The 22124-nt window shown below is 44.7% G+C and overlaps 1 protein-coding gene across 21 annotated transcripts in view; it reads left to right on the forward strand.

Annotated features, from left to right (window-relative positions):
• Positions 1–20294, forward strand: part of svila (supervillin a) — a 138997-nt gene extending 118703 nt beyond the window's left edge. For 12 of the 21 annotated variants that reach the window (XM_014157531.2, XM_014157529.2, XM_014157528.2 and 9 more), the window contains 26 exons: positions 829–879; positions 1530–1607; positions 2217–2315; positions 3277–3442; positions 3898–3990; positions 5043–5129; positions 5370–5553; positions 5706–5878; positions 7389–7544; positions 8999–9135; positions 10689–10836; positions 11111–11256; positions 11509–11684; positions 12300–12450; positions 12702–12904; positions 14555–14637; positions 15384–15538; positions 15620–15725; positions 16298–16505; positions 16813–16946; positions 17156–17311; positions 17508–17651; positions 17887–18008; positions 18280–18435; positions 18780–18800; positions 19187–20294. In XM_014157531.2, coding sequence (XP_014013006.2) covers positions 829–879; positions 1530–1607; positions 2217–2315; positions 3277–3442; positions 3898–3990; positions 5043–5129; positions 5370–5553; positions 5706–5878; positions 7389–7544; positions 8999–9135; positions 10689–10836; positions 11111–11256; positions 11509–11684; positions 12300–12450; positions 12702–12904; positions 14555–14637; positions 15384–15538; positions 15620–15725; positions 16298–16505; positions 16813–16946; positions 17156–17311; positions 17508–17651; positions 17887–18008; positions 18280–18435; positions 18780–18800; positions 19187–19273 — 3420 coding nt within the window. In that variant the 3' untranslated portion in view covers positions 19274–20294. The remainder of the gene's footprint in view (positions 1–828; positions 880–1529; positions 1608–2216; positions 2316–3276; positions 3443–3897; positions 3991–5042; positions 5130–5369; positions 5554–5705; positions 5879–7388; positions 7545–8998; positions 9136–10688; positions 10837–11110; positions 11257–11508; positions 11685–12299; positions 12451–12701; positions 12905–14554; positions 14638–15383; positions 15539–15619; positions 15726–16297; positions 16506–16812; positions 16947–17155; positions 17312–17507; positions 17652–17886; positions 18009–18279; positions 18436–18779; positions 18801–19186) is intronic. The other 9 variants (XM_014157514.2, XM_014157516.2, XM_014157520.2 and 6 more) reach the window with 9 other exon arrangements.
• Positions 20295–22124: the final 1830 nt, after the last annotated feature.

Consider the following 22124-nt stretch of genomic DNA (forward strand, 5'->3'; position numbering starts at 1 on the left):
ATACCTTTTTTTTTTTAATGTAACCAAAAGAAGGCTTTTAATACCTGCGTCCGTATTCATGAAGTATCTCAAAGTAGAAGTGTTGATGTAGGATCAGTTTTTCCTTTTAAATCACAATGAATAACATGGACAGGGACAGGGGGGGACCTGACCCTAGATCAGCTCTCTTACTCTGAGATGCTTCATTGGTTACACACCCTGATCTTTTACCTCTGTAGATTAAACTAAGAACACTGAAGAAACTAAATGTATAAATTTGAGATCAAAGCATAGAAGTGAAACGAGTAGTGAATCAACTAAAACAGGCCAGGCTTAGGGCTTCAAAGGAAATCAAGAGGAAGGATGGATGTTTTTGTTTTCGCTCTTTATTTATTCTTTTAAAATAGTTTTATCCTCCCGTTCAGCTTTTGCCAGTGAGCTCAATCAAGACTACCTCCCTTCCGAGATCAAAGGAGATGTACTGTAGCCTACAGTACAGTAGGAATTGAAGAGATTAGGGAAAAACAACCCCTTTATGGGATGTCATTGGTCCATGCTTATTAAGAGTTTGAGCTACACTGAGTCACTGCTTAAAATGCTTAAAGTACAGCTAAAAAAAGCAACTTCAGTGACTGAAAGTGGGGGGGAAAAAGTGTTGATCCTAGAAACTTTGTTTGAATGACACCTGCTGGAATATAGTTTGTATTTCAAATTCAACCTCTCAATAATCCAAATATCAGTGACGGTTTTAGAGGGAGAGCGGTTGACATCTGGGTCAGCCATGCGGATGACAACCTAGTCTACAGAAAAGAACACTTGTCCTTTTTTCTTTCTGCTGTGTTTCTTTAGGAGGAAGGGATGATGATGATCGATGAGTTGGCTGTGTCTGATCAGCTCTGGGTAAGACCGGTGTGTTAGGTTCCCTGCTAACACACACCCTGGTGTGTTATACACTACTAGTGGTGCTTTACGGGTGAAGGGTTGCAACGTTCCAGTAACTTCTCAAAGTTGTCAGCTTTTCCTGAAATCCCGGGTTGGAGGATTCCTGGATTTCCTGCTTATTCCCACCTGAATCCGGGAATCTTCCAACTGGGATTACTTGAAATCCTGGGAATTTTGGGAAATTTACCCTATCAGTTTTTTCATGTAATACCGTGGTGCGAGTGGCCTGCTCTAATTCAGTCCTGCCGCTCATCAGGGGTCATATTAACTGTGGTTGATGCTGTAGCTTCAAGTCTCAAGGCTGTCTCATCGTGTGTGTGTGGGAAGTGGTGATTTCATTGTGGATTGTTGCTGAAACCAATTCACCAGCTCGTATTCCTTGTCCATACAGCCATTAAACCCAAATGTATAAACTGCGTGACGTTGAATGTGTTGGATGAAGGTGTGCATGCAAGCTATGACGGTGATTCCCATTTACAAACCACTGTCAAATTACAGATCTGTATAACAGATTGGAGGTATCGCTGTTTATTCCCCTCTGTCATTGATTATGTCCTTTCTGTCCATCTGTGGGAACCTGTCTGTCTTCCCTGGCCCTCCCTCAATAGGAGCCGGTCTTTTCCACCCCTTTCTCTCCTCCTCCTGATCTCCCTGACGGTGATCTAAGTGTCGATCAGTACAGCCAGGTGAGACCATGCATCCGGTGTAATGGCCTTTATACTGTACCTGCTTGCATAGCCAACCTAGCTGCCGGCTGGTCTGAGCTGGTTTTTAAAAAAAAAAATGTAAGCTGTTAAAGCCTCTATGCTTTATGCAGTTAGTGTTATTTCGCGATAACGTGCTTATTACCAAATATCTATACCAAAGATCATGATGCGTCTGTAGGCATACAGTATCTTACCATGGTGAGCTCATCTACTTTATGAAGGCATGTTCACTATATCCACTGTATATACTCTCCCAGAAAATGTCTCTGACTGTTTTCTGCTCCAACTCTCCTGTTAAATCTGCTACCCTGCAATTATAGGACTCTTCAGAGTTGTTCTTACTCCTAGAGGGCTAGCCATGCGTCTGGAGGCATTGTAGTTGATGTTGACGCTTCATAGCTTTGACGCTTCATGGTGATGGCGAGATGAAATGTCACACCTTTTGGCTAGGCTTCTGGCTAGCTCTTTTTTGTTGTTTTTGGCTGCATCCTCTGTCCTCCACTCTTTCCTCTCATTTCACCCCCTCTTCTTTCCTTCCTCTGTTCTTCCTTTCCTCCTCCCATCACCCATCTTCCCGGTCACATGAAGGCTACCAGCCCCCCCACGTCGAGCATCTTCAGCCCCCCCACATCCACAGTGACCAGTCCCTCTATGGCTAGGGATGAAAGGCACCCCTGGAGACGGAAGGTGACACATTCACCCACTCCAGTAGTCAACAGTCACAGGCTACGTCCCAAATGGCAACCTTATTCCCTATGTAGTGCACTACTCTTGACCAGAGTGAGGGGCCCTGGTCAAAAGTAGTGCACTATGTAGTGGATAGGGTGCTATTTGTGACGCACACACACACACTCGCAGGTAGCCCTGCGGTCATACGCAAAGGACTGCTGTGCACGGTCACATATACAGTAGGCCTAGTGTATGGACAGATACAGAACTTGGATGTTGGCTACAGAATATTGGTGTCTAGGGGACCCTTGTTTTGAGGATGTGTGTGTATACTTATGTAAATTTGCTTTTTGTGGGTGTTAGCATTTGTGTGGTTGAAAAACATAATTCTAACAGGTGAAAATGTGTGTGTGCTCGACATGCCTGTGACGCTTTGTGTTGTGCTGGTCGTGACATCTTCCAACTCCCATGTTCTGCTTCTGTTGTGATTGGGTTCTCCTACAGTAGATAAACTGTAAAAGAGTACTGTGCATTCATGCCGTTCATCCACTATCTACATTCTCTCACTTCTCTCTGTCAAACCGGTCCATTCATGTGATGGGGAAGGCCGTTTTCTAAAGGGTAGTCTGTGGATCTGCGAGAGTAAGACACCAGGCATTTATTTTAATGCGGAGGCCTGTGAGTATGTGGGCCACTCTGAGCCAAGGGGGTTGTTTGATGTTGTTCAGTGGTTTGCTACAGTTAGTGAATGGAGATGATATATTAGTTAGTAATATCTGTGGGGTTGTGGTGTAGTACGATCTTCAAAGTTCTGAACATTTCACCTCACTGAATGGCACCCTATTCCCTTTATAGTGCACTACTTTAGACCAGGGTCCGTCAATAGTAGTGCACAGTTGGGAGCCATTTGGGACACAGCCAGTGCTTCACATCACTGAATACACCCCGGTTCCCCCTAACCTCGTGTGTGTTCTCCTAGCAGAGGATGGGAGGAGGAGAGGAGACCCAGAGCCGCCGTATAGACATGTCTATCCAGGAGAGGAAGCAGCTGATCGTGGCCCGAGAGGAGGCCTGGAAGTCCAAGGGCCTCGGGGCTGCCAACGACTCCACGCAGTTCACCGTGGCCGCACGCATGGTCAAGAAAGGTCAGGGGTCATCTAATGCTGTATGATACACGCGCGCGCACCCCCGCGGCAAAACACGTGCGTGCATACAATCACGCATCCACAGAGCTAGGGTTTGTGTCAGTAGATAGAAAGTGGTCTACGGTGTCAATTCCCACTTCTGTTACACCCATTCCATATAATCCTGCAGTTCCTTTTTTCACTCAGGCAGTTGTAAAAGACATTTCACTGCACCTATCCGGTGTATACTGTATGACCATTTAATTGTTTTGAATTTTCTTATTTTTTTTCACTCGTGCAGGAAGTTCTTTAATGGAACCCCTATAATCCAATTAGCAGTATGACCTACATTAGGTGCGGTACCCGTCAGACAGACAGACGCGTTTCCTGTCCCCAGTCACGCCCTCATTTACTCCAAGTCTCGTCTGTTGTTTCACGTAGTGGAACATCCCATTTATATTGTGTGTCTGTTTCAGGTCTGGCTTCTCCTTCAGCTCTCAACAGCCCTGTCATGTCTCTCCTCTCCAAACCCAAGAACACCACTCCTGCCATCTCCAAGCCTCTAGAAGGTCAGTAGCCCAACTTGGCTGTGTGCACTCGTTTACTTGCCCTGATTGACTTAAAAGCATCGGATTGGTGAAGATGGATAGTTTAGCATGTTTATTAGACCAGTCCAAGCGTTTAAACTCTTGAGGAGGACTGAACGAGTTCACAGTGAGAAGGGCATAAAATAATAATTCTGCAAGAACCTCGCCTCTCTGCTGTTTCTCTTTCTCCGTCATGTGAGGCCTCACCTTATCCATTTACTAGGCCCTAGTCATGACATGGAGGGTCTGAGTCACCTTGTTGTGTGGGGTAAACGGTTGTGACTGGGTTGTGTGGGGTAAACGGTTGTGACTGGGTTGTGTCGTTTGGGGTAAACGGTTGTGAGTGGGTTGTGTCCTTAACTGTCATTAGACACATGCCGTCCCAATGTAAACACCATGAACAAAATCTCGAAGTCTTGTTTATCCCATCCGGGTTATTGAAAAGTCATTTGCACTCAACTCAACTTTATTTCCATCACTACAAAACTACTGTATGTACCAATAAACATAGGACTGACCTACAGAACGTAATAATTTTTCCGATGTTGAGTGGGTTATAATCAGTCATCTTTATTTTCCTTTAACGAGAAATTAAGGAAATATCTGATACTGAAGGTGTTTTCAAAATGATTTTGCTGTATGCATGGTACATCTTCTAAACGGCACGTGTAATCACTATAGCGACAGGAATTATTGGTGTGACTGTGATCGTTGTAATTCTGTCTGGCAACCAATGTCTAATTGAATGTAAACCCTGGGATAGTTTTTGGTTGTCCTCACTAACTGAAAAGCATTTATGCACGAGAGAGTTAAATGTCTACTTCATTGCAATCAACACATGCTATTCCAGGTTGACACATATCTGGTGCATGTGATTGACATTTTTCTATGGATGGATCTCTTCTAAATTCATTTAAATGCACACTCAGATCAAAGGTTATAGGGAATAGGGTGCCATTTGGGACAGTGACTAAGTGTAGACGTCTGTCACTCGCCATTCAGAGTAATTCCTGTGCTATTATGTTGCTTTGCAGAGATCGAGGCAAAACCGGACATGAACCTGGAGTCAGACAGAAAGTTGGATAAGCTGGAGTCTTTCCTGGGCAGGTTGAACAGTAAAGGTCAGTGTCTTGTTCTAGTATACGGCCCCTCCCCCTTGACCCTAACCCTGTGATGTTTGCAGAGCTGTAAGGTGGAAGCAATATGGCAGAAGCTCTACCTCTTCACTGCTCATACCTATCCAGACCCTTCAGATCTGCAAACATGAAAGAGTTGGGGCCAAGGGGGAGAAGCACAAATTGGCACCGACTGTCTCTCTTTTGAGGCCTTAGATAACCCGTCTTCCGTGTTGTCCCTGTCAGTGGGCGGCCTGCGTGAGTCCACCATCACGGTGACGGAGAAGACGGTCAAAGAGGTCATGAACTTGGATGATGAGATGTTTGATAAGTTCTACCGCCAAGTGGCTGAGATGCCCCTGAACATGAACAGCAAGGTGGACATCAACGATGACTTTGACGACATTTTCGGTGGTACACAGATGCCCAAGTAAGCACGCTCACACACACACACACACACACACACACACACACACACACACACACACACACACAGTGCAGAGGTCAGGGTTGAGTCAACACTGTAAAAACCTGGCACCTGCTTCCTGTTGAACTCTGACCACTCTCCTTTCCCCTCCCTAGGCTGACCTCCGCCATGGTGCAACACAAGCGGTCCGTGCGTCCGGTGCGCAACGTCCAGTCGTCCAGGAACCCTCTGAAGATGCTGGCGGCCAGAGACGACATCAGACAAGAGTACACGGAGCAGAGACTCAACATCGGCCTGCTGGAGAGCAAGAGGATGAAGGAGGAGAAGAGTGAGTCAGCTCAACAACCTGTAGCCTAGGTCATGCTAGTGGTTCTGGAATGAGAGCAGGGTTGGCAAGAGGTTCAGCTGTCTGAAGAGGAGGAAAAAAGAAGCCTGGCATTTCGGTTGTAAATTAAGTAAAAACCAGGCTATGCAGAGGTGGCTGGTGTACTTTGTAGTGCTATGGGAGGCTGTTCTACAATCTGTGTGACTGACACTCACATTAACACAACCACAGCAGCACCATGGGAAAGTGTTCTCCTGTACGTCCCACGACAGGCAACTTCCCAGAGCACACTTTCAATGTTTATATTCGTAACTCCTCCCTAAACTACACTGCTTGAACTGATTCAAATCGGGCCTTGTTCTATAAATAAGTTCAACACCATGAATCCTGGGACAGGAGACGTAAAAGCTGTAAAAGGGATCTACATTTAAACGCATTGGCGGTATCCCAAATGGCACCCTATTCCCCACGTAGTGCACTACTTTTGACCAGGTCCCATAGACATTTGGTACGCAGCCTTGTATCCTGGTATTGTTCAAAGCAATCCTCAAAAGTTCACTGTTGTTTTTCTACCATTGTGAGTAGGGTAACTTGTGCAGCGGGCTGTGTCGGGGATAACAGCGTCACTAAAGCTACAAACTGAAACTCGCAACTTCCTCTTTCCATCTCTTAGGAGAATAATAAAAACACTCCATGAGACCGGGGTCCCTGAAAGGTTCTGGGGTTTGTTCTAATAACTTTAGGAACACTCCTGTATTTCAGGGTTGGGAGTATTGTGTTGCTTTTAATCTCATTACATTTTAGTATTTATAAAGTCTTCAGCTGTAGTGTGTGTGTGTGTGTGTGTGTGTGTGCAGGTGCAGTCGGTCTCTGTGTATAATGTACAATATGTGTGTTTAAGTCAACTGTGTATATGATGCATCTATATATCTCCTCCTACTCGGTCTCTCTGTATTCAAGTGAATAAGAACTCTGGTTTCTCAGAGGTGGCACTGTGTGTGTGTTACACTGTGTATAAACATTAGGAACATCTTCCTAATTTTGAGCTGCAACCACTTTTGCCCTCAGAACAGCTTCAGTTAGTCAGGGCATGCTGGCCCATGTTGACTCCAATGCTTCCCACAGTTGGCTGGATGTCCTTTGGGTGGTGGACCATTCTTGATACACAGGGGAAACTGTTGAGCATGGAAAAACCCAGCAGCGTTGCAGTTCTTGACACACTCAAACCGGTGCGCCTGGTACCTACTACTGTAACCCGTTCAAAGGAACTTCAATCTTTTGTCTTGTCCATTCACCCTCTGAATGGCACACAAACACAGTTCATTTCCCAACTGTCTCAGTCCGTCTTTAACCTGTCCCCTCCCCTTCATCGACACTGATTTGACATCAATAAGGGATCATAGCTTTCATCTGGCCAGTCTTTGTTGTAAAGAGCTGTTCATAATGTTTTGTACACTCAGTGTATGTCTTCTGTGTATAACTCCTCTAACCGACGGGTCCATCTCTGTTCCAGTGAGTAAGAACAGTGGATTCTCGGAGGTGGCTCTGGCTGGGCTGGCCAGTAAAGAGAATTTTAGCAGCGTCAACCTGCGGAGCGTCAACATCTCCGAGCAGATGTCCAACAACAGCGCCGTGCCCTACAAGAAACTCATGCTCATTCAGGTCAAAGGTGAGACGGACAGATGACCTCTCGTGACCTCTCGGCTCACTAAAAGTCAACTCTGGGATCAGTCATGATAAGAAACCCAGGGAAAGAATGTGGTTGGCTGCACGCGCTTCCCCCCCGAACAGAGATGATTAGATGGTGACATGAATGCTGCTTTCACCTTTTAACCACCCACCACCATCTGCTAGTAGTTCTTAGGAGAGACATGCATATCAACAATGCTAAACGGAACAGTGTAATAGGCTAAGCGCTAAGCTGGAAGCCCAAATACATTATACACAGCAGTCTCTCTGACAGTATTTTACAGCAACAACAATCGCTTCCAATATACACTCATTTATCTGCAGCATACTGACGATGGTTTGCCTTCACAAAGAAGGAAGGCAGTGCGTTCTCTCACCGTACTGTCACAGTAAGGAGACCAATATCTTGGTCTGTGTCTCAAATCGCTCCCTATTCCCTATGTAGTGCACTACTTTTGACTAGTGCACTATATAGGAAATAGGGTGCCGTTTTGGGATGCCGGATGGCCTAGATTAGACCGATATTGAGAGCAGCCTCCTGGAATAGACCGACGAGGAAAGACCTCTGTCTTCCATGAATCGCGGAGACACACTGTAGCCTGTAACGAGCATGCTAAGACTAACCATCCAGAACAGTAAGCAGCAAAACATTCCCTATATAGTGCACTACTTTTCATCAGAGCCCTATGGGCCCTGGTGAAAAGTAGTCCATTGTGTAGGGAATTGGTTGTGCTTCCGTTGTCTGACTGCTGCACGCTTATCGTCTAAATTAGCTTATTATTTTCTTCTGGCAGTTTTTTAGTCTGGGGAAGGAAGAAACTGTTGTGTGCATTGTGCCTATTTGCTGCTTATTGCATGTGGGTCAGGCATACAGTATCTGTCACAACAGTAACCCATTTCCTAGTGCTGCTGAGGTCCACAGAGGAAAATGGCCTAATTGGCATTTTTACACACAGCCACGAAGGATGCTCTTCCAGGGTGTCCTTTCCTTTCCAGAGGATATTTTAAGAACAGACAGTGTTTGTTGTAGTTATTTTGGTTCCTTTAGGCCTCCACACATTATTACATTTTTACATTTTAGTCATTTAGCAGACGCTTTTATCCAGAGCGACTTGCAGTAGTGAATACATACATTTCATACATTTTTTTTATTTTTTGTACTGGCCCCCCGTGGGAATCGAACCCACAACCCTGGCGTTGCACACACCATGCTTTACCAACTGAGCCACAGGGAAGGCCACTTCCATGCAGCTGTGATGCTTAATCATGTTACCTAGGTCACCTCTCTCTACCCTGGGAAAACCAAATCCAATTAACAGTTTTGGACACAGTCTTCATGTATAAAGTTAAGTATTCTTAACTGCCTCTTAACTGCCATTCAAAACAACCACTAATATACCATATCTATCTGTGTCCATCTGTTATATTAACCAGGCCGACGGCATGTCCAGACCAGACTAGTGGAGCCCAGAGCGTCCTCTCTGAACAGCGGGGATTGCTTTCTGCTCATCACTCCTCATCACTGCTTTGTCTGGACTGGAGAGTTTGCCAACGTCATCGAGAAGGCTAAGGTAAGTCTGTTGATCTTGTTGCTATGTTCAGCAGTTATACATACCCATCACAAACGCATCAAATACACTCACATTGTCATAGGTTACATGTAATTGTAAGCAGTGCTGTCCACACGGTGTTAGCGTTGTGTAGGTATGCTCAGATGAACACGTGTAACCCTGTCTGTCAGTGGGTTTTAAAGGTCTGTTGTTATTAGGCGTGTGCTGCTTCAAGTCACGTGCAGGAAGTAAACCCAGCCTTGGGAGGAAGTAGCGTTGGCGTCGCAACACAGGAAGTGGTGTGTGTGTGTGGGGAGAAAAGCTGCCGTAACAGGAAGACTCTCACCGAGACATAAACGCAGACCTAAAGCTGTTGTTTCAAACAGACTCTAGCTCTGATTGGCCAGGAAGAAAACTGACCTGATTCTGAAATTCTATTTAAAAAAAATTATCATTCAGACTATAAAAACCCATTGGGGATTTGTTCACAACACTTGCGTAACAGGTCTGTCTCGGGATATGTTTTTTAAGATTACATCTATTCACCTCACTCTTAATAGCCCATGAATTCTTGAAAGTCGGGAAAATCCTTGTGCGGCAGGGAATTTTTTTTTGTATATATTTATTTTAACAAATGATTTTGTAGCATTATTTGAGCTTAAAAATTACATTTAGGGGAATTTTATAAGGGAAAATATTTGTTTTGGGAATTTTCAAAATACGATTCATTTCTATGCCTGGAAATGCCCTTGTCTGGAGAAAAAGATCCCAATTTCAAACTCTACTAAAAAGTAATGGGATATTAACTGAAAATAATCTTATGTAGTTTCCTGCACTATCCCTCTGACATTAAATAATATTTCTCCCAAAACTGTGATTCCTAAAAGATGTGTCCTGAGATTAGTCTAAAATCCTAAATGAATCAGGAATGAGAAGGGTCAGCTATACCATAAGGACCCCTTGTTCATGTCCTCATTACATGTAGTCCAACAAGACCACTCATAGTCTGGAAAGTTCTCTACTTTTGATGGATTCAAACAAACGATATTGGAATCACCATGGTTTCAACCGTGATCTGTCAACTCCATCTGCCCGATAGAATATGCATTTTGGTTCAAATATGTTTCATTTTAATTCAGTTTTAGAGTCAAATCAACTAAGGAATAACTCAATTGCTACTGTGTATACCACTTGAATGTACCATATACCACATCCACTCCATCAGAGTGCTGAAAGATCTGATTAGAACACTTATAATTTTTATTGGGGATTTTCAAATGAACAATTTTCCGTATTTTACAAATGTTTGTATTGATCTTTTATTTTTAGAGGCAAAAATTTATTTTTGAGTATCACTATCATTAATATTCTGAAATATTTTAATCCCTGTTCTGCAACATATGCTCAAACTGTCAAAATATATATTTCAAATGTTAATATTAAGACAAATATTTGTGGGAAAAAAGATTGTCCCTTTCAAGAATCATTGAGCTATTAAATATGTAGCACAATGAATTGCACTTGATTTGGGCCTAGAATTAACAATTTGCTTCTTTTCTGTCTTTCCTTCTCAGGCTGCTGAGTTGGCCCAGTTTGTTCAGACCAAGAGAGATCTGGGTTGCCGTGCCAACTACGTAGAGCTGATCGAGGAGGGCATCAACACACACAGCTATGCTGCCAAGGAGTTTTGGAAGATTCTGGGCGGACAGGCCAGCTACCAGTGTAAGGATGAAGTAGTTAATGGGTTATAACTGTGGAGTTAACATTTTACCTACCAGTACCAGCTACCAGCGTACTAACTGTCTGTTAGTTTGGCAAACATATTTCAATCAGTCATGTTTTGGGGTCCCTTCTTTTGGCATGATACATTCATGGCTATGTAGGTAAAAGTAATTAAATGTTTTATGTGTTATGGGTCCCCTCAACTGAAATGTTACCCACAAATGATTCCCAGTTATTCCTTGAATGCATCATCAGTTTTTAACACTTCCTGTAGCCGCGGGGACGCCAGACGAGGATGAGCTGTATGAGAGCGCCATCGTAGAAACCAACTGCATCTACCGCCTAGTGGATGACAAATTGGTCCCCGATGACGATTTCTGGGGGAAGGTTCCCCGATGCACCCTGCTCAGCCCCAAACAGGTTAGACATTACTACTAACATTGTTTGGTATGAGGATATAGATTTTCATTCTTCCAATCAAGTTAAGACCGAGATGGAAAAAGAAACCTGGTTGATCCTGGTTGAGATCTCCTAAGTCAAGATTTAGACAATGACGGGTACACTACTCTGACTTGTGAGTTCCTCACTTTCAAATGACCATTTTGAGCTGAAGGTGAAAGTACATCATTGTACTGGTGCTGACTGGCCGTCTCTGTGACCCCTGGCCTGCAGGTGTTGGTGTTGGACTTTGGCAGTGAGGTGTATGTGTGGCACGGTAAGGAGGTGACTCTGGCCCAGAGGAAAGTAGCCTTCCAGCTGGCCAAACACCTGTGGAACGGAACCTTCGACTACACCTGCTGTGACATCAACCCCCTGGACCCTGGAGAGTGCAACTCACTCATACCCAGGTACTGGGTGGCTCACACACATTCTTTCTCACACACACACACACAACACACAAGCCAAACCATACAGTGAGCTAGCCTTCTCTTTTAGCACCATCCCATTCATCCAATTCACATACACAGTACTGACAATAAATCCTGATATGTAGGTTGCACGTACTGTAACGTAACACATTTCTCATGTATGGTTGAGAGTGTGATTCCACGACCCTGTGAGGGTTAGGATTTTACTTGAGTTGCGAGGTAACTTCAAACCGTCTGTATTAAAACCGCTCCGGTTAGCGCAGGTGGGCCATTTCCATAACACCATGTACCTCCCTACTATGGAGAGCCTAGCTAAGTATTCCACTACAGTATGTGTAAACAGCTCTAAGGCCAGGCTCAGCAGAACACAAGCCCTACATGGGCAGGATGTCATCACTCTGCTCTACTCTAAACAACCTGCCTCTATGCCCATGGACAGTTTGCTTCTTTAATAACAGACTTGCCAGATGGTCGTTGCAAACAATTTTAAACTGACCTGCCTTGAAAAATAAAGGTTTAATAAAATATAATATAAAAGTCTCCGAACAGCTCTTACCTCTCTACCTCTCCTCTCTCTCCATCTGTGGTGTGCAGGAAAGGCCAGGGCCGTCCGGACTGGGCTGTATTTGGGAGGTTGACACAACACAATGAGACCACCCTATTCAAGGAGAAGTTCCTGGACTGGACAGACTCCAAGAAGAAAGGCACAACCAAAAACGGCCACGAACACCTCAACGAACCCAAGGTACAGCGCCAAATAGTTTTTAATAGTTTTGTTTTTTTGTTCATCTCCTCTTCATTGTTTATTCTGTAGCTTCTCAAGAATTCCTTATAAGACTTGCCAAATTATACACTATTAGACAACAGGGAACAAAACCTCACTCTATTCCAACACCTCATTCCCCATCTCCCCCTCTACTCCTCTCCTCCACCACACGCATCTCAACGTCCCGATGGCTTCCTTAACCCGTTTTGTCGCTTTCCCCTCCCTTCCAGGAGCAACAGACCTCGGAACAGAATACAACGCGGTCCTACGATGCGTCCTTGATGCTGCCGTTACTCCAGACCCCGGTGCGCACGGTGCTGGATGGGGTGGACGTGGGTCGAGGCTACGGCCCTGTGGCGGGGGACGACCGCAGGCACTTTGAGATCAGTACCACTGCCGTGGACGTATGGCACATCCTGGAGTTCGATTACAGGTGGGTGGGTGTGTAGCACCCTATACAAATGGCACCCTATTCCCTACATAGTGCACTACTTTGACCAGGGCCTATAGGGACTGTATAGGGAATACAATGCCTTTTGGGATGCATAATATGTGTGTGGTGGGGTTGTGATAAAGGAACAATACACATTTCAGTGTATTTGTATTTATTCTGGATCCCCATTAGTTGCTGCCAAAGCAGCAGCTACTCGTCCTGGGGTCCAGCAAAATGAAGGCAGTTTATACAATTTAAAAAAAACATTACCATACAATCACAGATTTCCTCAACACACTGTGTGCCCTCAGGCCCCTACTCCACCACTACCACATATCTACAGTACTAAATCCATGTGTATGTGTAGTGTGTATGTTATCGTGTGTTATGCATGTGTCTGTGCCAATGTTTGTTGCTTGACAGTCCCCGCTGTTCCATAAGGTGTTTTTTTTATCTGTTTTTTCGATCTAATTTTACTGCTTGCATCAGTTACTTGATGTGGAATAGAGTTCCATGTCGTCATGGCTCTATGTAGTACTGTGCACCTCCCACAGTCTGTTCTGGACTTGGGGACTGTGAAGAAACCTCTTATGCCTTTTCTTATGGAGTAGGCATGGGTGTCCGAGCTGTGTGCAGTTGTTTAGACAGACAGCTCGGTGCATTCAACATGTCAATACCTCTCATAAATACAAGTAGTGATGAAGTCAATCTCTCCTCCACTTTCAGCCAGGAGAGATTGACATGCATATTATTAATATTAGCTCTCTGTGTACATCCAAGGGCCAGCCGTTCTGAGCCAATTGCAATTTTCCTAAGTCCTTTTTTGTGGCACCTGACGACACGACTGAACAGTATTCCAGGTGCAACAAAACCAGGGCCTGTAGGACCTGCCTTGTTGATCGTGTTGTTAAGAAGGCAGAGCATCGCTTTATTATAGACACACTTCTCCCCATCTTAGCTACTGCTGCATCAATATGTTTTGACCATGACAGTTTACAATCTAGGGTTACTACGAGCAGTTTAGTCATCTCAACTTGCTCAATTTCCACATTATTTATTACAAGATTTAGTGAGTGTTTTGTTCCAAATACAATGCTTTTAGTTTAAGAAATATTTAGGGCTAACTTATTCCTTGCCACCCACTCTGAAACTGTAGCTCTTTGTTGAGTGTTGCAGTCATATTTCAGTCGCTGTAGTAGCTGACGTGTATAGTGTTGAGTCATCCGCATACATAGACACTCTGGCTTTACTCAGTCAGTGGCATGTCATTAGTAAAAATTGAAAAAAGCAAGGGGCCTAAACAGCTGCCCTGGGGAATTCCTGATTCTAGCTGGATTATATTTGAGAGGATTCCATTAAAGAACACCCTCTGTGTTCTGTTAGACAAGTAACTCTTTATCCACATTATAGCAGGTGGTGTAAAGCCATAACACAAGTTTTTCCAGCAGCATACTATGATCGATAATGTCAAAAGCTGCACTGAAGTCTAACAAGACAGCTCCCACAATCTTTTTATCATCAATTTCTCTCAGCCAATCATCAGTCATTTGTGTAAGTGCTGTGCTTGTTGAGTGTCCTTCCCTTTAAGCATGCTGAAATTCTGTTGTCAATTTGTTTACTGTGAAATAAACTTTATCTTATATCCTACAGCCGGCTGCCCAAGCAGAGTATCGGACAGTTCCATGAGGAAGACACTTACGTGGTGAAATGGAAGTACATGGTGAGCACCGCAGGTTAGTTTCGAGCCACCGTTGAGCGACATCTCAACACTGTCACACACCACAGAGCGTGCGCTCTCTATCGTTCGCTCTCTTTTGCTGCTATCACTCTTTCCATCGTGCTTATTCCCTCTCTGATGACACACTTAAAGCAGTGCAGGTAGGGATTTTACGTTATTTAGCAGAGGGACATTCCTCCTTGATATTAAACACCCATCTTCTCCATGTGAAGACCATGTAAAGAGAGATCCCCTGTCACCCTTCCCCCCCACCTCACTATGTTAGGGTAATAATTAACCATTACCTAAACTCATAGACACCGACTGTGCTGTTCCAAAGCCTCGCTCGCTGTAGGAATCCATGTTCTTTCAGACTTCAAACAAACAATCATTAATATCCTTACTAGTAGGACAGAAGTGGAGATGAGAAGCTGGGATGAGTTCTACTGGTTAGCAGCAGTACGGCTACTTTTCTTCTGCACAGAGTGTCAGTGTATGGGCTGCAGAAGAGGATGGCTGATTACAGCAATGGGGTATCACATTTCCTTACATAGGACACCGATACATACATGCAGACAGACAGGAAATACTGCAAAACTCCCTGCTTTGTTTCCACTTCTTTTTTTTTCAAAACCCCATCATTTATTGGTTTGACAGAAGTGTCACAGCTGTTTATAGGTCTCCCTGGTGTTTATTCATGATGTGAAAAGTTGTTCATCGGCGTTTGTGAATCCGTGTGTCTGTCTGTCTGTCTGATCCTAGTTGGGAAGAGACATAATCCGGACGCGGTGAGGAGTGCAGGAGCTGGGAAGGAGAAGTGTTCCTATTTCTTCTGGCAGGGACGGAATTCTACCGTCAACGAGAAGGGAACGTCCGCTCTGATGACTGTCGAACTGGACGAGGAGAGAGGAGCACAGGTAGTGTGTGCATGTGTGCATGTGCGTGTGTGTGTGTGTGTGTGCGTGTGTGTGTAACCACTCTCTCCTCTGCTCCTACAGGTCCAGGTGCAGCAGGGGAAGGAGCCTCCATGTTTCCTGCAGTGCTTTAATGGAGGGATGGTGGTCCATGCAGGGAAGAGAGAAGAGGAGGAGGTGAACTCTCAGAGTAAGCTGCACTGTCCATATCTATTACGTACAGATCTGCTATCATCATTTGATCACTCTGTTGTCACAGAATTTTCCTGCGGAGCTGGAAAATGCTGATTGGAGTGTATTCAATTGATTTAAAAAGGCTTCTAAAGTTTGTAATTTCCCCTTAAAATCGCTGACTTGATTTGCCTTAATGCAGTATGTGTCAACCCCTACAAAATGTCCATTCAATATAATCCACATCATTAACATTTTCTGTTATTGTCCTGCTGTGATAAGCAGGGTCAAATTAAGATGGTAAATCATTACCATCCACTTTCTCACCATCCTTACCTCTCCTTCTCATCAATACTATCGTCCTTTCTCCTGCCATCATCCAACTCTTTTCTTCCTTCTCTTTCTTTCTGTGTGTGTGTGTGTGTGTGTGTGATGACATGTTTGAAAGAGTATGTTGGGTGTGGAACACCAATGGATCCCATGAAAACATGTTTTTCTCCAAATGCATGATTTATGTCCCATTTGCTTCCTGCTGTTCTCTCATCATAGAGAGAAATGTTATCTGTCTGACCTGACCTCTTGCCCCATCAGATGACTGGCGGTTGTACTGTGTGCGTGGTGAGGTCCCTGTGGAGGGCCACCTGCTGGAGGTAGCGTGTCACTGCAGCAGCCTGCGCTCCCGGACCTCTATGGTACTGCTCAGTGTCTCCAAGGCAACCATGTACTTGTGGCACGGCTGCAAGGCTCAGCTCCACACCCGCGACGTGGGGAGCACCACCGCCAACAAGATCAAAGAGCAGTGAGCGGTGACACATTCATAACTAGATGCAGCAGGCATAAGAAGACATGTTTATGTCCTAGACATTTTGCTGTCCAGTTGATTTTAGGGTTAGGGGTCAAGGCATGCCATGCCAATGTGAGATGTTAAAGGGCTCAATATAAGGGCAGATATTATTGATCAGGAATGTTTTGAAGTGTATAGAATTGTATTATTGCTGATCAATTTCAGTAGGTTTAACAATGTTCTGTATGAGTCAGTGTTCAGAATGGTGTCAAAAGTGTTTCTAACAGTATGATGGCAGTGGTCCATGTGCCTGTGTCTGCAGGTGTCCGTTGGAGGCGGGGCTCCACAGCAGCAGCAAGGTGACCATCCATGAGTGTGACGAGGGGACGGAGCCTACGGGATTCTGGGAGGCTCTGGGGAGGAGAGATAGGAAGGCCTACGACTGCATGATACAAGGTTAGTGGGAATCGCGCGCACAGGAAAGCCTATGACTTCATTCTGAGTTTACTCATAAATCTGTCTTTGATGTTGAATTCCAATGGAGTAATTGGCGATGTACTCGTTTGCTTGTAGACTGTAATAATTTGATTGTTGTATATTCTCCCATAGAAATAGCATTACTACAATGGGAAAGTGTTGTGATTTGATGAACTTTTGACCCCCAGATCCAGGGAAGTTCAACTTCACCCCTCGTCTCTACCAGCTGAGCAGCACGTCTGGAGAGTTTGTAGCCGTGGAGTTCTTCTACCCAGCCAGAGTAACAGAGGCAGTCAACTCACTGCCCTTCCTACAGGAGGACCTCTACAATGCCTCACAACCAGGTACTGTACCATACACACACACACACACACACACACACACACACACACACACACACACACACACACACACACATAGGTAATGCATGACTAGAGACTGTACTACTACAATCCACATAGGTTTGACCTCTGTCTGTATGTGTATATCACGGCATCACTTCCTGTAGCCCTGTTTTGACATCACTTCCTCTTCTTGAAGGCTTGTTCCTGGTAGACAACCACCACGAGGTGTACCTGTGGCAGGGCTGGTGGCCCCAGGATGGCGAGAGCCCCGGCTCTGCCCGTATCCGCTGGGACGCGGACAGGAAGTGTGCCATGGAGACGGTGCTGCAGTACTGCACAGGTATTGGGCACCACAGCTGTCAGGTGGTAGTTAGTTACACTGCTTTATGGACATATTTTCCAAAAACATAATGGAAAAGGGTGGACAAGATGCCAAATGAAAGCAAATAAGCCCTTATAAGATAGTGTTACTGTTGGCTTAGTGGTTCTAGGCATATCCTCTAGAGGGTGGAAATGTGGAATTGTTTGATTTGACACTAACCATTAAATTGTTTGCACCCCCCCCCCCCACACAGAGAAGAATGAGAAGAAGCCTCCCAAGTCATATCTGATCCATGCGGGACTTGAACCTCTAACCTTCACCAACATGTTCCCCTGCTGGGAACACAGAGAGGACATCGCTGAGATCACTGAAAGGGTAGGTCACCTGGCTGTCGCCCATCACATACATATTACACCCACCTTAAATAAACCTCAATGGCCATTAGAACTCTGATTCTACATTGACACCAACTCCTCCAGTTGACGGCTTATTTCAGACAGATTGTCCCCTGGTCAGCCCTATGTTTCGAACCCGGCAGCCCTCGGGGTACTGGCCTGCCTCGAGGCTACTGCCAACCCCAATGGGATTGATTTGGAAAGTGTGTGTACTGACCGTGACGTTCTATTCATATCGCTGTGTTCCCCAGGAGGCGGAGGTGTGTAACCAAATCATCCTGGTAGAGGACGTGTTGGCACGGCTGTGTAAGACCACCTACCCCCTGGCGGACCTGCTGGCACGGCCCCTACCCGAGGGAGTGGACCCCTTACGCCTGGAGATCTACCTAGACAATGATGACTTTGAGGTGAGGCCACTCCCACACCTACCACCAACTCCCTGGAGAATTATGACTGCTTTCTCTCTAGGTGTGCCTTGGCTCCATCATGTTATATGTCCACTTAGTCTGTGGTTCTGTGTTGTTTGCGGACAATAATGAGCCTCTCCAGTGTGTGAGTGACAATGGATCACAATGGAACGTTGTACAATGGTAGTCAAGGGAAACGAGTCTAAAACGGACCTCTCTAAAATCCATAAAAGTTTTTTTTCAGTCTTTAACTTTGTCTGTTTATGTAAATGTGTCCTCCTTCATCCCTCTCTGTCCTCTCTCTCTGACTCATCATGTGTTTAACTCTTCACTTCACCTTCCAGGGTGTAGGGGCTTATGGGAAGGTGAGTTCTTTAAATTTAGAGCACAACTGGCCCCAGACACATACACAGCATCCTCACTTTGACTGATGAACTAGATCACCCATAATCATAATCCTGTGTGTGTTGCTTTCTGTCTCACATCCCTCCTCACTGTGTGTGTGGCTCAACAACATCTCTCACTCTGAACCTCTCTTGCACGGTTTGGTCGGTTTCCATTCGCAAAGTAATAGCTGTGTGGATTTTCAATACAGGAAGCTGCTGGAGTGATGAACTGGACCACTGATCATGGTGTGGCCTATGAATGATGTATTTGTTTTTTGCAGCTCACATATTGAAGTGATCTCACACAGGAGTTGTTATGGTGGTTGGTAGATTTCGTCTTTATTGTGTGCTCACAATGTTCGCAGAAAGGGCTGGAGATGTCAAGGGATGAGTATGAGCTGTTGCCAGGCTGGAAGCAGGTGAATGTGAAGAAAGCCAAAGGATTGTTTTAGTACGTTGGACAGAACGCTTGACCACCGGACAGCATCATCATCAGCAAGCGACGGTCGGTCGCTGAGGTGCATCGTGGTCCGATTGGAACGAGGACCCACCACTGAGAACTCTTTAGTTTGACCAAGAACGCCTTCACTTCTGGACTGGAGAGAGCTCGGAAACAGGCTCTTCTGAGTTCCCTTCTCCACGATGGAGGGAGGAAGGAGAGATGCCGTGGGTGGAGGGAGTGAAAGATCAGCGGAGGTGTGCAAGCCTCTTGTAGTCTTTTCTTTTATTTGTATTGTTGGTTCCCATTGTTGATTTGTATTATAAATGGAGATAGTTCAGAGGTGTGTGTGTGTGTGTGAATGGACTCTTGAGTGGATGTTTATGTAATGTCAGCACCCGGCTTGTTAAATCTACACAGTGTGTGTGGTGTGTGTGTGTGTGACCATGCCTTTACAGTATCAACCATGCAGGGTCTGTCAGTTGTTCTGAGAGCAGGAAAACCACTCTGCTCGACACACTCCAAACAGACTCTTTCTGGAAGCAGTTTCGTTAGTGTGTTTGTCTTTCCAAAAATAATTTATATTTATATTGACATATATAATAGGAATTAAAAGCCTTTTGAGTATTCAGAAATGAAATAAATGTTTGTGTTATTCATGCTGAGGTTGTCATATGTTGAGGTTGTCATATGTTAAGTAGTAGGACAATAATGCTCCTTTCCCCCCAGAGACTGTACATGTCGCCATTTTATTGAAGAAATCCTGTATCTAGTACATTCTGTTGTATCTGTTATTGCTATGAGGATGTCCTGCATCGGTCAGGTGCTCAGATTGAAGAGAAGTGTTATTTTACGGGCATGAATTGACAGAAATAAAAAGAGAAAGGAGAAGGATCTTTCTATTTGAATTCAACAATGTATAGTGCCTTGCTTTGATGTACACTTTATATACAGGAAGACGGTAGTCTGTGTTATAAAGACTCCCTTTGTGATATAAAGTATATTGGAGAAATAAACACTTAAAGTAAATCTGAGGAAGTTGTTTTGCCTCTTTATCACCTGAAATGGGACATTTTGTCTAAATGATGTCCCAAAATGGTAACCTTTTCCCTATAATGCACTGCTTTTGAGTAGAGAACCCTATGGGCCCTGGTCAAAAGTAGTGCACAAAATAGGGTACCATTTGGGGGGGGGGACACGTGCTTCCATACAATGCCTAAACTCTGAAAATGACATGCAGCAAACTGGTAAGTCCAGTACGTTGTTCTCTCAGATAAAATAACACGTATGTTTATGCGTGTGTATATCCAGTACCTGTATGATATGTATACTGAAGAAAAATATAAACACAACTTGTAAAGTGTTGGTCCCATGTTTCATGAGCTGAAATAAAAGATCCCAGAAATGTTCCATTTGCACAAAAAGCTTATTTCTCTCAAATGTTGTGCACAAATGTGTTTACATCCCTGTTAGTGAGCACTTCTCATTTTGCCAAGATAATCCATCCACCTGACAGGTGTGACATATCAAGAAGGTGATTAAACAGCATGATCATTACACAGGTGCACTTGTGCTGGGGACAAAAGGCCACTCTAAAATGTGCAGTTGTGTCACACAACACAATGCCACAGATGTCTCAAGTTTTGAGGGAGCATGCAATTGACATGCTGACTGCAGGAATGTCCACCAGAGCTGTTGCCAGATAAATTAATGTTCTCTACTAGAAGCAGCCTCCAACAACGTTTTAGAGAATTTGGCAGTACATCCAATCGGTCTCACAACTGCAGACCACGTGTAACCACGCCAGCCCAGGATCTCCACATCTGGCTTCTTCAACTGCGGGATCATCTGAGGCCAGCCTCCTAGACAGCTGATGAAACTGGAGTATTTCTGTCTGTAATAAAGTATTTTTGTGGTGCAAAACTCATTTTGATTGGCTGAGCCTATGCCCTCCCACACCAACCAATGACTGCTACCCTGCCCAGTCATGTGAAATCCATAGATTAGGGACTAATTATTTTATTTCAATTGACTGATTTCCTTATATGAACTGTAACTCAGTAAAATATTTGGAATTGTTGCATGTTGCGTCTGTTTCTGTTCTGTATATGTTGATATGCTTTATTTAAGGGTATGTTGCACATTTCCTCCATCAGAGGGCGCTGAAAGACTGATAATAAGGTCTGTTCTTGTCACCTCTACAATGGAGAGGGTGTTACTGAAACCCCCAGATGGATCTGTGGGTTGCTGTTGAGTCATGTTAGGGTGCTGAAAATGTTGCTCTTTTTGTTGTGATCAGTTTGCTCGCCCATGTAACTAATGATGTTACTGAGTAAAGTGAGGTCTGAGGAGTACACCCTCAATTACCTACTATGAAGTTGAGGTTCTGTATTAAATATTATTATTCCAGACTACATACACTACGTGACCAAAAGTACCTGCTCGTCGAACATCTCATTCCAAAATCATGGGCATTAATATGGAGTTGGTCGCCCTTTGCTGCTTTAACAGCCTCCACTCTTCTGGGAAGGCTTTTCCATTAGATGTTGGAATGTTGCTGCGGGTTCTTGATTCCATTCAGCCACAAGAGCATTAGAGAGGTCGGGCACTGATGATGGGCGATTTAAGCCTGGCTTGCAGTTGGCGTTCCAATTCATCCCAAAGGTGTTTGATTGGGTTGGGGTCAGGGCTCTGTGCAGGCCAGTCAAGTTCTTCCACACCGATCTCAACAAACCATTTCTGCGTGGACCTCTCTTTGTGCACGGGGATATTGTCATGCTGGAACAGGAACGGGCTTTCCCCAAACTGTTGCCACAAAGTTGGAAGCACAGAATTGTCTAGAATGTCATTGTATGCTGTAGCGT

This window comes from Salmo salar, chromosome ssa19, assembly GCF_905237065.1.
Source record: "Salmo salar chromosome ssa19, Ssal_v3.1, whole genome shotgun sequence".
Lineage (NCBI taxonomy): Eukaryota > Metazoa > Chordata > Actinopteri > Salmoniformes > Salmonidae > Salmo > Salmo salar.